General features: G+C 43.5%; 2 protein-coding genes across 5 annotated transcripts in view; one reads left to right on the top strand and one right to left on the bottom strand.

The window, feature by feature from the left end:
- Nucleotides 1–6,355, bottom strand: part of GNS (glucosamine (N-acetyl)-6-sulfatase) — a 28,716-nt gene extending 22,361 nt beyond the window's left edge. Inside the window, exons 1-5 of the mRNA XM_090042448.1 lie at nucleotides 6,104–6,355; nucleotides 5,762–5,821; nucleotides 4,929–5,135; nucleotides 2,897–2,962; nucleotides 2,098–2,196 (exon numbers count right to left, since the gene is read on the bottom strand). Coding sequence (XP_089898574.1) covers nucleotides 2,098–2,196; nucleotides 2,897–2,962; nucleotides 4,929–5,135; nucleotides 5,762–5,821; nucleotides 6,104–6,235 — 564 coding nt within the window. The 5' untranslated portion in view covers nucleotides 6,236–6,355. The remainder of the gene's footprint in view (nucleotides 1–2,097; nucleotides 2,197–2,896; nucleotides 2,963–4,928; nucleotides 5,136–5,761; nucleotides 5,822–6,103) is intronic.
- Nucleotides 1–16,391, top strand: part of TBC1D30 (TBC1 domain family member 30) — a 112,036-nt gene that overhangs the window by 9,147 nt on the left and 86,498 nt on the right. Inside the window, exons 1-2 of one of the 4 annotated variants that reach the window (XM_090042442.1) lie at nucleotides 9,438–9,819; nucleotides 13,318–13,482. In XM_090042442.1, the coding sequence (XP_089898568.1) occupies nucleotides 9,495–9,819; nucleotides 13,318–13,482 (490 nt within the window). In that variant the 5' untranslated portion in view covers nucleotides 9,438–9,494. Of the gene's footprint in view, nucleotides 1–9,437; nucleotides 9,909–13,317; nucleotides 13,483–16,391 lie in introns of those variants that run through there. The other 3 variants (XM_090042443.1, XM_090042446.1, XM_090042444.1) reach the window with 3 other exon arrangements.

Raw genomic sequence — 16,391 nt, forward strand, 5'->3', positions numbered from 1 at the left:
GTTTTAGTCTCTCTCGCTATTCTTCCCTCTGAAGAACTTTCTGTAATAGACGGTTCAGGGTCAACTTTCTCCTACGTGCTCCAAACATCTATGCCTTAGCAGCTAAGTGATGAGAGTTTTGCAGCAAGAGCCTCAGTAGAGAACAGGAAAAGTGCTGCAGTTGTCAAAGGATCAGAGGTACTGATACATGTAAATTTTTGTTAAACCTATAACAAAACCCAGGAAGGACTGCAACAAAAGATGCTGACTCTGAGGGCTAAAGTTAATCACCAACAGGTCATTAGTTGGCAAAAGCAGCTTATATTTCATACCATGCAACACGGGAAACATCAGATCAGTACTCCAACCTTTCTTGAGTGGTCCCGTGTAGCTGCAGATTTGGCAGCACTGCCTAAACCAGCATTGCACGCTAAGTAGATTAAAGCTGAAGCTTTGAAGAATTAAGTATAAAAAAAAATAACACTCTTTGCCAACTAGTCCAAGGAAAAATTCCACCCTTGTATAGCTAGTCTGTTTTATCAAAACACAGGATTAACCCGTCCCAACCCTACTCATCTCCTGAACAGAGATTACCCAACAAATAGTTAATTGGGATAGATCAATAGTTCTAAAACATTCTGGGATGCCTACCACGCTTAAATGTATGATTCTTCATAAATAAAGTACAATAACGTATAATAAAGTAACTCACTACAACCCCTCTGTAATCTCTCCAACAAGCTAAAATGCTATACAGACAATCATCCTCCCACCACCTTTTCCCTCCATTTATATTTCCCCTTTTCCATTCCTTCTTTCACATACTCTTTAGATGCCTACCGCATCCACAAGGATAAGTGCACCCCATTTTGAAAAACAGTGGAAAGATCATTGTTGAAATAATGGTCTAAGTCCAGAAGACAGTGACTTTTTAGCAAGGGGGGCAGTAATGGGACAGGGTCTGACATTTGGTTTTTTCCAATTCCGATTTTGGAATATGGCAGTAAATCTACATCACAGAGCCATTCAATGACCTAAACACTAGTCACACTTCACAAAACATACCATAGCAATGGACAACTTTTGCCCAATGGGCAGATCTAAAACCAACTAGACTCTCACCACCATATGGGAATCTTCCTGTCCATTATAGAGGCACATTGGTTGTAAGTGTTTGGGGAGTTTGATTTTTGTGAGTGGCACTGGCTTTCCAGTCCTGGGGACTGAAATACTCATTAAATATAACAGGAACAGCACAGGAAACAGAAACAATGAAATTAATGTCAGGGAGGGCTATGGTAATCAATCTAGTAGCTTTCCCTTAACACTTGTGACAGCCTATATTTTTCTGTGCCTTATTAACTTTTAGAGGACTAATAGTATCTTTTTATATATTTCAAGACACGCCACTATGGACCTAGTTAAATGCCAAACAGCCATGTACCCAACCAGGTGGCTTGTTGCTTCTGCAGTGCAGTCTCTTTTCTTCTCGTAAGGTTGAAATCTCTTGCTGTTTATGACAGCTTGAAAAAAAATACCCTGATAACATTTAGAAATTTAGCTGGGATTTTGAAGTATATTTTAAAAGACAGAGACCATACTTTGAACAAGCTATGTCTAGTTCTCTAACATTTCTAAGTTACTTATCTCTTTGGAGAATCAAGACCCTTTGAAAGCACATTTCTGGATATTCTGTAACATCCCAGTATGAAGAGGGGGTGAATTAACTCAGTTACCAAAGTAGCTCTGTTTACATGAAACACACACTAATGGTTCTTATATAAAATAACTATTTTACAGCTCTGTGATCTGAACAAATACTCTTTCCTAATTGGATTGGCAGATATCCAACAATGAAGTAACTGTCACCCAACAGGTGCTAAGCCCATGACCAAAATCAGCGGTCACTTCCAGATCACTCCTTTGGCTGGCAGAAAGGTATCTGAAACCAGTTTTCTTTTCCTATAATTTGCATACAGGAGCTTGCCAACTTTAAACACGGATGGAATCTAGTTTCACTAGTTATGCCATAAGGTAATGACAGCAACATTGGACATAATTAAGTCAACCCCAGGTGACCAAATACTACTTTAAGGGAGTTGTCACACAGTTTCTTACCAGTACATCTGTCAGGTAATCTACACTGTAGTTCTCCCCATGCTTTCGTGCCTTTCCATTTATTGAAAGAGTGTAATTGTAGTACTTTGAGTTTTTCTCCTGTAAGAAAACAAAAAGAAATCAGTGTGTATTTATGCAAAATACAAGGTCTATTAACTACTTCAAATACGTCAGGGCACGTACAAATATATATAGTTTAACTAGTTTAACAGTTTCAAAAGGGAGGGGAAGCCATTCTTTAGGAATGCACAGCAGCAGTTGTGGATGCAAGTCTACAGTGATACAAGCAAGCTAAACTGCCCCGTCTTTGAAGGTAGTTTGGTTTAAGGTTGGAGCAGTTTTGTTGCTATAAATTCATGCAGTGGTAACACTTGTATCAATAGCAAAGAGTATCAGTATAAGCCAATATGGTGTGATTGATGCATCTATATCAAAGTTAAGCAAGTATGTGTCAATCTTACATTTGCAGGACAGTTTGCTTTAAGTATTTGCAGTACCAAGGAGGGCAAACATCCTACAAGCTTTGCTTTCGGTAAGACCAGCAATGAGAGACAATACCAAAAGGACTTGGCATTATAATAGAGCTAATTAGGTTTTCAGGCATTTATACAGACTCCTCAGTAATGTTACAAACCTCCACAGAAAGGTTTATTTTATAACTGCAATATGAGAGAAGGGACAATCACATTTAGTTATCAGAAGCAAGCAAGAGAAGACCAGTTCTTATTCAGTGCATTTAAGTTAAAATTTATATTGCAAAATATCTACTGCTAGGTATTCAAGAACAACTAACACATACCAATGCATACCAAAAACTCCATCCTGGAGGAACATGGCCTACTCCCCCAGCACCTTCTGCTCCATACTGGGGGGGGGGAGGGGGGAAAAGAAAGAGAGAATTAATAGTGACCCAGCACTAGCTTATGTGCTACTCAGATAAAAGCTGTTTCAGTTGTATATTACTCTCTAACACCAGCCAAAAAGCCCCAGAGGCCAAAATCTACCCAAATATGTATACATAGACACACAAATCAAGTCAGTTTATAATATCCACCTATAATAAGTCAAGGCTAATGCTCAATTTATAGTTACTCATGCAATCTCCTTATGCATCTATCCTGTGCACTTGAAGATGAAAGAGTCCTGCAGAGAATGTGATCATTACATACAGGCTATTCTAAAGACTATGCATACTGGGGTAGTTTTGAATCTGGCATTTCCAAAATTTTCAAATTCTTGGCTGTTAAATCTAGAAGGCACAGAGTCATCTGTAAATTACAACTCCCACCACTATGCGTTCAGCAGAGGGCTTGAATGCTGAACTTTCATTATTGCAATGCAAACTTCTACCACTTTATCTAGAGTGGTCAGCAAAAGCAAAGGAAAGGAGATGTGCTGGACTCAGAATGGGGGTGATCCAGCCCAACCTGACTCGCTTTTCTCCCACTAAGGAGTTTGGAAAGCTCCTGCTTCACATAATCTAGGTGAGGTGACAGGATATAATCTAGATTGGGCCAGGGGTAATCAGAAGAGCCTACTTAAGCTATTACTGTACTATGACTGCTCAGGTAGTTCCCAGTTATTCCTGATATGTTTGTGCTGGTGTTACTGCAGCAGAGGCATGGATCTAGTTTTTTCCAATGTTAATATTCAGTTATTCTCCTGTACCACTAGAATTTGACTAAGGAATGTGACTATGGAATGCAAGGAAAATGATAAGTTTTCAAGACAGCAACACCCACCCAGACCAAAACTGAATTTAATAGATGAGCTGGGAGCAAATCTCTAGTCCTACACAGTTATACCTACTGGATTTTAAAGGCCTGCTGCAAACAAACCACAGAGGGCCACAGCTTCCTCCAAGGGGCTGCTAACATTTTGAGAGGAAAATTGCAAAGCAGTTTAACTAGAGAGGCCCAGTACCAGCTCCCTACCTTCTAGATTTCCTTAGTACATATTTTGTATATACATATTTCATCATCATCATGCATTTCTGAAATTAAAAAAATCACTAATGCATACACTTGCCTATAAGGAGACATTTCAATCAATACCAGCAGGGAAAATCCAAAGTTATTTATTTGTATAAAGACCACCATCAAGTCAGCCTCAACTAAAAGCAGAAAGGCTTTAGAAAGAACTACTACACAGGCAAGTTGCAAGCAGTAAATGGCTTCATACCCATTTATTTAAGTATGAAAAAAGAACAGCCGAGTAATTCTTCTATGGTTTGGAATTCCATACCCCCTATTTATAATTCTTAAGGCATCATCTCTGGAAATAAAGCCATATTGATTTTATTAAAAGTAATCACTGTACAATTCCTTCAGTATCTAGCACCTCTCAGAACTGCTGAATTTCTCAGAGGGCTACTTCTCAAACAAATACTGAGTTTTTGATCAAATTTAGATTGGATTTAAAGAATCAAAATCTAAATTTAGATTGTATTTCTTTTCTTCCCATTCTTATAGCAGTTCTAATCTGGAATCTTTGATCAGGTTATCAATATTCAGGGGTACCACTTTAAACTACAAAAATCAGTACTCAGGCTTTATTTTAAGGTCCACTATAAGAAAGAGGACAATTCAGTTATGACACAGCACAATATGGGCAAACCATATAAAAAGCATGGATTTCTTAGGGCGATACCTTGGACCAGCTGCATAGTTTGAACACAAGAATAGCCGTGTATTTTAAAGCTTATTTAACTCTATCCCAACTATGTAGTTGGCACAATAAGAGAAATCCTTGCCTCATATAATCCATGGACTAATCACAGCTATGACATCACTCTAACACTACCATAACATGGAAAAGTTGGTAAAACAAACCTCATTCAAATACTTCCCAGCAAAGAATGTTTGATAACCACAGGAGGACTGGAGGAGGGCTGGGAAGGTATAGGGTTCCTGTATCTTTTGCCATGATTTGCTGCTACAGTTTCCCTCCAGGGTGTTATTGACAACATGGTGATTGTGTGGGTACTTCCCTGTTAAGATGCTGGCTCTGCTGGGACAGCACAGGGCACTTGGCACATACTAAAAAACAAAATAATAACGATTAAAAAAAAGTTACAAGGTACAAGCCGAAAACAGAGCTTTTACCTGAAAATTTCGGGTCTCAAATGGCAGCAAGCAGCATGTGAAAAGATAACCTGATAACAGAATTACAGCCGAGATTCACGTAGGCCAGACCTGGGGGCACACAGCTACAATCTGTATCTTTATTTACATAAAGATCCACATCTTTACTGCCACTCTGAGACTGCCTGTACGATTGGGTTCGTGTGTGCTATAGCACTTGCAATTTAGAAAGGTCATTGTAGTTACACTAAACACACAGCAGCAGCTATCAGGTCACTTAGCGCATTCGGGTAAACAAGAACAGGGACACTCTATTCGGCAACTTCTAGCCTCTGCAAAGAAAAAGCTTTAATTCTGTTTTGCTGCCATGAGCAGTGTCAGGAGCCTAAACCGTCTCTCTCAGACAACTGGGAGCCAAATTCATTTCCTAACCTCCTCCCTGCACGTCTGGGCAGAGAGAAGCAGACTCAGAACTGAAACCATCTCAGTGGCAGGACGGCACGCGCTGCAACGCCGCTCCAGCTCGCTGTGCTTCCAGGTAACACTTAAGGGGAGGCTCCAAGCTGTGCTGTGGTACCTACCGCGTTGGAGAAGGCCATGCCCATCTCTCCGATGAGGGCTCTGGTTTTCTTCAGAGGCGTCTGCAATGAAGGCAGCCATTAGGATGAGGAACTACAGCCACCCACACGCCACATCCAGCCCCGCCATACGCAATCCTGCCCGAGGGACCTGTGCCAGGGGGCGAAGCCCCCGGGCACGGGGAGGGGAGGGGAGGGGAAGGGTTGGTCCTGCAAGTGCCCAGCCCGCATCTCTGCTTGAGGGCCAAACTGCCGCCAGGCAGGGTTGTGCTTTGCGGGCAGGCGCTGGGCCGGACTCATCCGCAGACGGGGCCCAGGGCAGGGGGCGCGGGCGGGCGGCCATACCATGCCACCCAGGCTGACGTCCTGGTCATCGGTGAGGATGAGCACCACGTTGGGCCTCCGCGCGCCGCGGGAGCTGGTCGCCTCCGCGCAGCCCAGCGCCAGCAGCACCAGAGCCAGAGCGGCGGGAGACATGGCGATGGGCGCAACAGCGGCCGCCTCCGGCCTTGCGACCACCAGCACCAGCAGCCGCCGCAGCGCAGGAGGAAGCAGCACCACCCGCCCCGCCCCCGACGGCAGCAGCAGCAGCTGACCGGGCCCGCGCGCCGCTCACGTGACCGCAGCGCTCGCTGCGCCCCGCCCCTCGCCCCGCCCCCGAACGCCTGGTGAGGGTCAGTGGGGTTGGGGTCAAGCCCCGGTCACGCCCCGGCGCTCACAGGCGTGCCAGTGCGAGGGGCGGCCGCTTGGCTCGCAGTTGAGCCCCCTGGCAGCCCCACGAGCTCCTTGTGCGGCATGAAGTGCCTGCAAATGCCCCGAGTTAGTACTGGGGTTATCAGGCTGCGGAAGCCTAGCGTGCAGCCTGGTGCTGGCGCCGCTTTAGGCGGGGGTCGGAGTGGGAGAGCTAGCAAGTTATGTTTGCTAGGGGATACGTCCTTTCCCGGCATTTATACACCACAAATCTTAGCAATATTGTGGCAGTGAGTGGTGAAAAATTGTGCCTCGTATGCAGTCGGCTGGCTGCTTTCAGGCCGCAGGAGGCTGAGCAATGGTCACCCGGTCACAGCGCATGGGTGTTGCTGTGACCTGTGTGCATGTACTGGGCCTTGGCCTCTTCCCATTGCACCACACGAGCTGCCTGGTTGTCACCTTCCTGTTCCTCTGTGTCATGAGCTCGTGCAGTTCCCAGTACCCCTGATGACTGGTGACCCTTCACTTTCCCGAATGCCAGGACTTTTCTGTGAGCTGCTTGCAGCTGACTGGATGGACAGCAAAAACCACAATATGCATCTTCAAGAGGAGACTAGACGGTCACCTTGCTGGAGTCACCTGACCCCCAGTTATCTTTCCTGCTTAGTGCAGGGGGCTGGACCTGATGATCTTCTGTGGTCCCTTACAATCTATGAATATTGAAAACTGCAGTTTTTGCCTCCTGGCCATCAGGAGTGAGTGGTGAGTGGTGGGACCAACAAGGTCCCTCTATCCATCAACAGTGGGGTGGGGACATGCAGAGGGAAACCAAGGTGAAAGGAGTCACGGCACAGCGTACTTCTGGCGCAGATTCCAGTGGTCCTTACCACTGGGCAGCAACAGGGTGGGCCGATTGCTTGGAAAAGTGAGACCTATCCCTACAGCATTTTATACCAACACTAGACAAGGCCCCCTTGGGCGCAGCCTTGGCAGAGAAGTGTGGGCCAAGCTGAACTGACTGGGGTCTGGATACGGATGCTTCAAAACAACACTGCACAAGATGAACGTCTTGTGAAGTGAATGCAAGGTCCAACAAACAGCACAGTACTTAATGGAAAGCTGCAATCTTTACAAATGCCCAGTCTGAGCAATAATGCCAGACCATGGCTCATACGTTTGGAAGTTGATGGCTTATGCCATATGAAAGAGAGCTAGGGGTGGCCTTCAGTGCAAATCCAGAGCAAGGCTCAAACTTGTGGCTCTAAAGCTGCAGCCATGCGCTTTCAGTGCTCTGCCCTTACACACCGTAGCAAAAGGAGGAGGATCCTGTAACTACATACACTCACATACACCATGGATATGAATGCAGGTAGAACTTGGGGGTGATGTCTGCAACTCTTAGGATTTCTTGGATTATTACCTGATCAGGTTGTTAATAAGTTTATACAGGAGCAGATGGGGAAGGGGGTGTGCTGGCACCTCTCTTTGACTCCTGGTCCATCCAAGATTTAAAACCAACTGCCTGGCAGTGGCAGTAGCACTGTATTCAGGCAGCAGTGAGGAAGTCAATTGATTCTTAATGGCTCATTATAATTGGCTTGATTTCTTCTAAACCCTCCCTTCCACAGGTGTTAACCACCCTTTTCCTTTTAAATGGCTCTTAGTGGTCATACCACTCCAGCTCTTCTTACTTTTGCAATGATGCTGTTTGTTAGCTGCTCCCATTTCACAGCCCTGGAGATTATTTTTGCCTCTAGTTAACAACATTAACTCAGGTGAGGAAATCACTTTTAATGAAGTACTGAAGGCACTGTCCCCATCCTTGAGAAGGCTTCATTATGTTTTATGAACTGAAAAAGAGACATACATTCAACTCTCGTGACTCCAGGACTGATGACATAACATCTTTGGCTTACATTTGCCTAGTTTGTCGTGTGTGTGCGTGTGTGCGTGTGCGCGCGCACACACGTGCCACACACACACCCCGAACTAGGCAAATGTAAGCCAAAGGTGTGTGTATGTATGTATATGATGTAGCAAATTAATGCACATTCTAATAAAGGTTTTTTCCCCCTTCAATCTTAAATTGAATAATATTGCTCTAGGGCCCCACTTGTTAGCAAAGTTTCTAGTTTATTTTTAACAGGAGAAAGATGTGCATTATGCACTCACCATCTGTACCTGCCTCCCCTTTTCAAAACCTTATATTCAGCCATGAAGATATCACCTTTATAATAAGTTATGTTTATATAACACTTGTATGCTATATGTGTAATAAACAGATATTGGAAAATATGTTCTCTGTGGAGTGGGTGCCACTGGGAAGAGGGAGATAGCACCAGAAGCACAGCTTTCTCATCCTGACATCAGAAGCTATATTGCATCCATGAGGGTCAGGCATGAGGTAGGATTGGTATGACAAGGGCTTTGCCTGAAATGATGACATAGCTTTTATTTTCTTTTGTAAGTAAATGTTGAAAGGAACTGAAAATAATGCTGCTGCTGCTGCATCTAGCCGGATGCCTGTAGGAAGGGCAGGTGGGAGCCGTGGAGGCAGCTGCACAGGGGCCCAGGCGAGAAGCAGGGGCGGCTTGCGCTGCCTTCACGGCCTGCCCCGATCCTTTGCCTCTTAAAAAAATGAGGCGAGGCAGTAAGCGGCTCCTGCTCGTGGGAGGGAGGGGGCAGCAACGTGGCCGGCTGCCGGCCTGCTCCACGGCACCGAGGGCAGGTTGCTGCTGGCAGGAGGCGGCTCAAGCCCAGACACCAGCGTCAGGAAGAGGCCAGAAGCCACCACCGCCCTGCTCCCTTCCTGCCCCCTGGCTCTGTCCTGGATGCACTCTTCCTGCCCAGCAGGTGCCACGCCCTCACAGGTGGAATGCCCCCCCCCCGGCAGTGGCGTGTTCCAAGGTGGCGCCTACCACTATGTGCGGGGGGGGGGGGGGGTGACGCCAGCTGCTCCGTCAGGCACAAAAAGTGCTTTGGAGACGGCGCCCCCGGCCGGGACGAATGGGCCGAACCCGGAACTGTGCCCGGCTGCGGCGGCGGCATGGAGCGGCGCGGGGCCGGGGCCGGGGCCGGGGCCGAGGCGGACAGCCCGGTCGAGGACGAGCTGGAGCCGGAGCCGGGGCCGGAGGCGGTGGGCTACAGTAGCAGGAGCGGGCGGTGCAGCCGCACGTCGCGGCTGGTGAGCGGGCTGCTGACCCAGCTGTACCGGGGCGGCCCCGCGCGGCACCGCGACAGCCTGGACAGCTCCACCGAGGCGTCCGCCGGCTCCGACGCCTTCCCCGGCGGCTGCGCGCACAGCCGCGTCCTCCACGAGCTGCAGCAGCGCCCCAGCCCGCGCCGCCAGCAGCGATACCTGGGCCGCAAAGGTACCGCCCTGCCACGCCGCCCGCTCGCCCGCCACGGCACGGGTCGCAGCCCGGCTGCCTGTGTGCGTGTGTGTGACTAGGTTCTTCGGGTAAAACCGATATCTTACCCATCGTTTATAGATATAAATATAGATACATTGATATATAGATATAGATCTAGCTATAGATAGATCTACAGATTTATATAGATCTATGAATCTATATATGGGGCAAAGGAGATTTATATAGATAGATCTATATACATCATTTATAATATGTATGAATGATATGTAAGAGATCTATCAGTGTTATAGATCTATAGATAGATCAGTTTTATAGATCAAGCTAGATCTATACACACACACACACTTGTATATGTGTGCTTATATATTTTTGTGTGCGTGTGTGCATGTGCATGCCTGCATGTGTGCATATGTATGCATGTGAGTGTGTGGTGTGTGTCGGTGTGCACATGCATGCAAGGATGTGTGTGTGTGTGTGCGCGCACATGGGTGTAGCTAGGATTTTGAGAAGAGGGGTGCACATTGCGCGGTGCACCATTGCCTATAACAGCACATATTTTTCTCCACATAAAAAAGAAAGTAGAGGCTTTACTAATATGTGAGGGGCCTACATGTATATTATTCAGTTTAAGATCAAAGCATAAACAAAATAACTTGATTGGAATGTGCATTTGTTTGCTGTATTATGCATAAAAACCCAACACACAAGGCAAAAATACTTTAAAAAAATAGTTTCATTAATGCTGTTGGCATTAGAATTAAATGTACATTTCTTTCGGGTTCCTAAAACAAAATCTAGCTTGCTTGAGCATCTTGGCAGCATATCCAGAGCTTCACTGAAAGCTACTTCCATGCCTGAGTTCATGGTTTTATTTCAAGTTAAAAGCATTCGGCGGTGCTATGAAATGCTAGGTAGGTTACCTTACCCGAAGCTGCTAACAGACAGTGGAATTACAGAAGAAAGGCTGGCTTGATGGGTGGAACATCAAGACCATTACAAAGAAGAGAGGGTTGTTAAGGGCTGAGGAATGAAGAGTTGAAAGGGATCGGGTAGATTACAATTAGCCATGAAGTCAAGTGACTCCATCAGCACTGGCTAACTAGAAGTGCTGCTGCCACTGCCAGGCAGTTGGTTTTAAACTTTGGGTAGAGCAGGAATCAAAGGAGGGTGCCGTTGTACCAGTGCATCCCCCTAGATCTGCTTTTCTGGGCTGAAGCTTATTTCATCATGCTGTGAAAGGACTGGCAGAAAGAGATTAGACTATAAAAGACAAGGATGGGGAGGTATGGAAAAGAGAGGCAGTGCTGGGAGGGGCAAACTGCCAACACCCTCTTCCCCTCTCTCCTCCTCCTTCTCCCTCATCTTTTGCTGTCTAATTTTTCTCTCCTCCTCATAGTCTGCTTTCTACAGGTTCTTTCACAGCATCTGATGAAATGAGCTTCAGCTCAGGACAGCTCCTGATCGCGTGCTGTCTGTCTCTCTAGATCTTCTTTGGTTAGCTTATAATGGTTCTCAACACTATTAGACTTGAGTCACCCTTCAGAAGATGCTAGCTCTTAACCTCTTTTTTTTTAACTACAGAAGAATAATAGAGTGGTTTTTCTGTTGCAAAGAACTAGGAAAGACCATAACTATGGATTTATATTGAAATCTCTGCGTTTATCTTGTGAATTACGTTTGCAAATGTAACAGTTCTAATGTTGCGCAGCACCCCTGAAAGGGTCTGACGGCATTCGTCAGTATGGTGTCACTCTGATTGGGAATCACTGGTGTATAAGGTGTAAATTTACTCTGCTTTCTGCCTGATTATTGGAGACAGGCATCATCTGGGGCTCTGAGGGTTGCTACTGGCAGGCTGTTTTTGTATATAACTCAAGTAGGCAGGGGGGAATCATTTAATAGAAAAAATGTCAGCAGAATTATTAAACCATTTTCCTGCTGCTTTGGAAACCCTGAACCCAGCCACTACTTAAATGAATCAACCCCACAGCTGAGACACTGGGTAGTCAGACTAACATATTTCTTATAATTGCTGTGTGCTTCCTTTGAGTTAGCCTGTCCAAAGGCTCCTAGTGTTAAATCAGTAATGCTTTGGTCAGGAAAAAAACAGGAAGTGAATAAATCTGCCAGTTCATTCAAATCTGTGCTTTCTGCTTCCGTACTTGGCTACTTAATGAGGGATCACTCCTGATGTTACAGAGACAGGCCAAGTTCCTCCTTTGCTTCAAGTGTGTAGAAAAAATTTTCAGTTTCAACATGTGACTGACTTTATTCTAGAATATATATTCTGTTGACCTCAAATGTGCCAGGGCTTCTACATGTCTGCTTGCTTGCTTGACTCTAACTGGAGCTTAGCAAATAACTGAGAGAGACAAGAAAGAAAAAATCCATCTCACTTCTCTAATTGTTCCTATGTGGTAACAGGAATACTACTTTTTTTTTCCTCTCTCAAGAAAGCAGACTTTTTCTAAAGTTGCCTTTCTCTCCCATTAGCTGGTAGGGATACTGATTGGGGGATGGCAAGCATATCCTGGAAGGGAGGTGGGTGGGAGAGGGTGCTGAGCAAGACAAGGGCTATCTCCTTCACAATCTCCACCTTCTACATTGATCAGAGGGGAAGAGGCACCCTGATAGCTCTCCTATGTCTCCTAAACCCTTGTCTAGCCATTGGCTTATTTGGATTTTTAAAAGCCTCTTGCCTCTCTTAGCTGTTCTTTTCTCTCTCTCCCCCTACTTGTAGCACAAGAGCTGTATTTTATTGTTCAATCTTATGGGAATTTTTTTTTCCTGAGCCAAATTACCAAGGTCTGGTGATCTTCCTTGTTAAAATCAGGAAGGCACAGTTAAAAATTTAGTATCTAGAAATGTAATGTACAGTGACTAGTGGCAATCTCTGATAAGCTACTGGGATAAAAGGGTCAGCTCCATGAAGTAAATACAAGATGCTGGTGTCATCTACTTGGCTTATTGGTTATCTGGTGGGAGCTTTGTACTTCCCACACTGGAACCAGTGAAAAGCCTGGTGTCTAAGAACAGGCATTTGGTGCAATAGCACCTCTCTACCACATTAAACTAATAAACTTGCACCTTTCTGTATAAACCCATTTTGTGTCTTGTTTCTTTGTCTGCATGCCTTGGTTTAGAGGAAGGAAACAGAGGCTCTAATTTTTCATAAGCAACTTTTTGGAAGTAGACTTATGTCCTTTTGGTTACATATGTCATTAATAAGCATGCTTTCCTATATTGGGCTGCGGGGAATGGAGACTACCTTTTTTCAATGCGTCCAAGTCAGAGTTACTGACTGACTGTGTTCCTTAGTGGGCTTATATTCATACGCATAGTCCCATTCAATGTCCTTTTATTCAAATGAGTGGGTTTTTGTGTAAATGTCTACAGAACCAGGCCTTTTAATTGGCAACTGAAGTAGATGCAGTGGATTCAAGTCATGTATATTTTGGCCTGAACTACAGTAATTTGTTTTCTGCCTGTTGACAGATGCGGATGAACTGATGGCTATAAAACAAGAACTGAATTACAGAGTTTGTGTCCAGTCAGCAAAGTTGCTTCGTCACCTGAAACAAAGAGATAGGCTTTTACACAAAGTGCAAAAGAACTGTGATATTGTCACTGCATGTTTGCAGGCTGTTTCCCAGAAACGACGTAAGTACTGCTCAGTGTGTGTGTAAGACAGCCTAAGTAGTTTATTTATGTTATGTAGACAGTATTTCAATTAAGACCTCACATTTGAGAGTCTGAGATTTTTTAAAATTCATTTTAAAATCAAGAGACCAGGTTATGCTATTGGATGTGTATAACTGGCTTGTGCTGATGTTCGCATGTGCCTGTTATAGATGGGTAAAAGCAGAATTTGGTTCAAAACAGAAGGTAAATTGATTACTTTAATAGTCTAAGCTCCATCACTGGGCAGTGTGCCTTCTCCTGGAGTAGTGTTTAAAGCTTTAATGTTAGCACAAAAAAAATCTATGTTGATTCTTTTTGCAAAGTTTAGTTTTAAATTTATGTGAGGATGGGAGAATACTTAAGTACCTTTTTTTATTTGAAATCCCGTTCAGTAGAAATGTATGTGTGGTATATGAGTTTTTTTTATTCCAGATTAGTGTTAGTAATTGGTAGGGTTTTGTGTGTGTTTAGAATGAGAGCATTTTTGGGGAAGCTTGTATATCAACATATGTTGCTTTTATTGGGGTTTCAAACAGATGTGTTGAGAAGAAAAGAATAAGAAATGTTGCTGTTTGAGTGTTTGGTTGATGTCTTTTCGAGAGATAAATAGGATATTTTTACTTGCTTTTATTTTGATCATGGTCAACTGGTAGTTCCTTATTTAAAGATGCTGAACCACTTTTGCTAGTTGTGATTCAATGAAACTGTATCATTTCATATATGAAAGCTTATACAATGGATATATGAAAATAACCTAACATTCCCTGTCTTATTTTTTCATTAACATGCAGCGTGACAGGTACAGAAATTTTCAGGTACAGTAAACATAAGCATGATAACTTCAAAGAAATGCCTGCTGCATTTTTGAGGTGCATGTATAAGGTTTATTTTTAAACCTTACTGTAGTGGGATATGCTGAGGTAGTTTAGTTAAGGGCTTGTCTTGTGTAAAATTTGTTTCTCAGTTACTTGTAAATGTTAATGTGATTTACATGAAACTTAGCATACAAATACTCTGTCATGACTACATAAAATGTTAGTTCTTTTCCTAATTCTTCTTTTACTTCATAAAAATCAGTGTTATCAATAGGGGTATGTTTGTGGAGCTCAGGGGACTGCCATACTGAGATGCACCTTACCTGCTTCATGTGTGCTTGCTCCTGAATCAAAAGTAGAGTATCTCCTTTGCAGTGATGCCTTATGAAATGCTACACTAACACAACAGCACTGTTTCCAGTTCAGGAGCCAGTGTATGTAGAGTGAGCAAGGCACTTTTGGTGCAGCCTTGTGCTATATAGGCATTCCCAGAGGCCTCAGATATGCAAATGTGTAAGCTTGTGCATAGCTTTAATCACAGAAGTAATGTCAGTGAAATGGAACACAGAACTAGAAGGGGGCCTTCTGGGCCATAGAGTCCAGTCTCCTGAATTTTGCAGACAATTGTTTACTCAAGGAGATGATAGTTAACCAAGGGAATAGGACTAAAATGATTAAAGTTATGTATGTGCCTCAAGGTTTGTGAATTGGCATATACACATTCTTAAGGTGACACCCTCATCCCATCTTATGCATTGACAAAACATCCATTGATACCCAGCTTTACCTCACAGAGAACTGTGAATCTATGTTAAGGATGCTTTTTTGTATTTATACGAATAGAAAGGAGCACTTTGTTTAAAATAAATGAACAAGTAATTCCTGAGAAAGTAGTTTGGATTTTGATATATGGTATGCATGGCTATTAGTAATTATGTATGTATTTAAGAATACTTGATGGCATTATAATAATAAAATTTGTTTAACACTGTGAATGCCATATATGTGAAACTGGGAAATTCAAACAGGTATATTGTAAAGTAATGCAGCTGCGATTCAGCTGTCCTGTATGTTTAGAAGCAGATTGAAAAACTGCTGAGGTTGTTGGAAGTCTGTGCTGGATTCAGTTGACTTTGGGATCATGCCCGCATGATGTTAGTTTTTAAAACTGTATAAGTCTGTATATGTACAAGGTGCAAAAATTATATTTGCTAGGGGATACCTACTTTCCCAGCATTTATACATCTAAGACCTTAGCAATATTATGGTACTCAGTGGTGAAAAATTATTTTCCTTTTTCAACCTTTTAGAAATCAGAACAATTATGGTGATGACATAATCAAAAATGCACAGTATGAAATTACTGAAATGTGGTTCTATTTATTTCAGTATACAGGACTCCAGGCATATACATGCCAGTGAATGCATGTTACAGCTGTCCATTTTTCAGATAAAGACAATAGAAATCACTTTTTATATAGATCAGGGGTCAGCAACCATTTAGGGTGGTGGGTATATAAGGTATTAAATGGTGATCCTGCTTAGTACCTCCTCCCAATTAGACAGCAAGCCATTGATGGCTACTCTTTGAGTACAGTGATCCAAAGAGTTATGTATTCATTTTACAGTCATTTCCATCTAAACTGTATCACCTCAGCTTAAGAATAAACATCAGGGAATATGTTTGAAAGCATATTCTTACAGTGGATATCGACAGGAGTACATCTGGAGCAGCTGCTACATTCTAATTATTTTGTATGGATAAACTGAGAAGAATACAGCAAAACCATTCCAACTTTTAACACAACTCCATCCTTGGTAGAAGTTGGAGCGTTTTTGCTACATTTTTTGTCATGTCCAGCTTGTCCATCTGTTGCAACAATTAGATACTTTTTAGATTATCTGAATGTCAGGATAAAATGATTTCCACTTGAAAGATAAAGTTATTTTTAATGTTGTATACATAGACATTTATATAAGGGTTCTATGAGTAGTGCAGTTTCACAGTATGTTCATGATACCTTAAAAAAATAAACCAACCAAACAAAAGAAGAAACGTGCACACAGACATAT

Source organism: Crocodylus siamensis, chromosome 4, assembly GCF_052110815.1.
Source record: "Crocodylus siamensis isolate JL-2025a chromosome 4, ASM5211081v1, whole genome shotgun sequence".
Lineage (NCBI taxonomy): Eukaryota > Metazoa > Chordata > Crocodylia > Crocodylidae > Crocodylus > Crocodylus siamensis.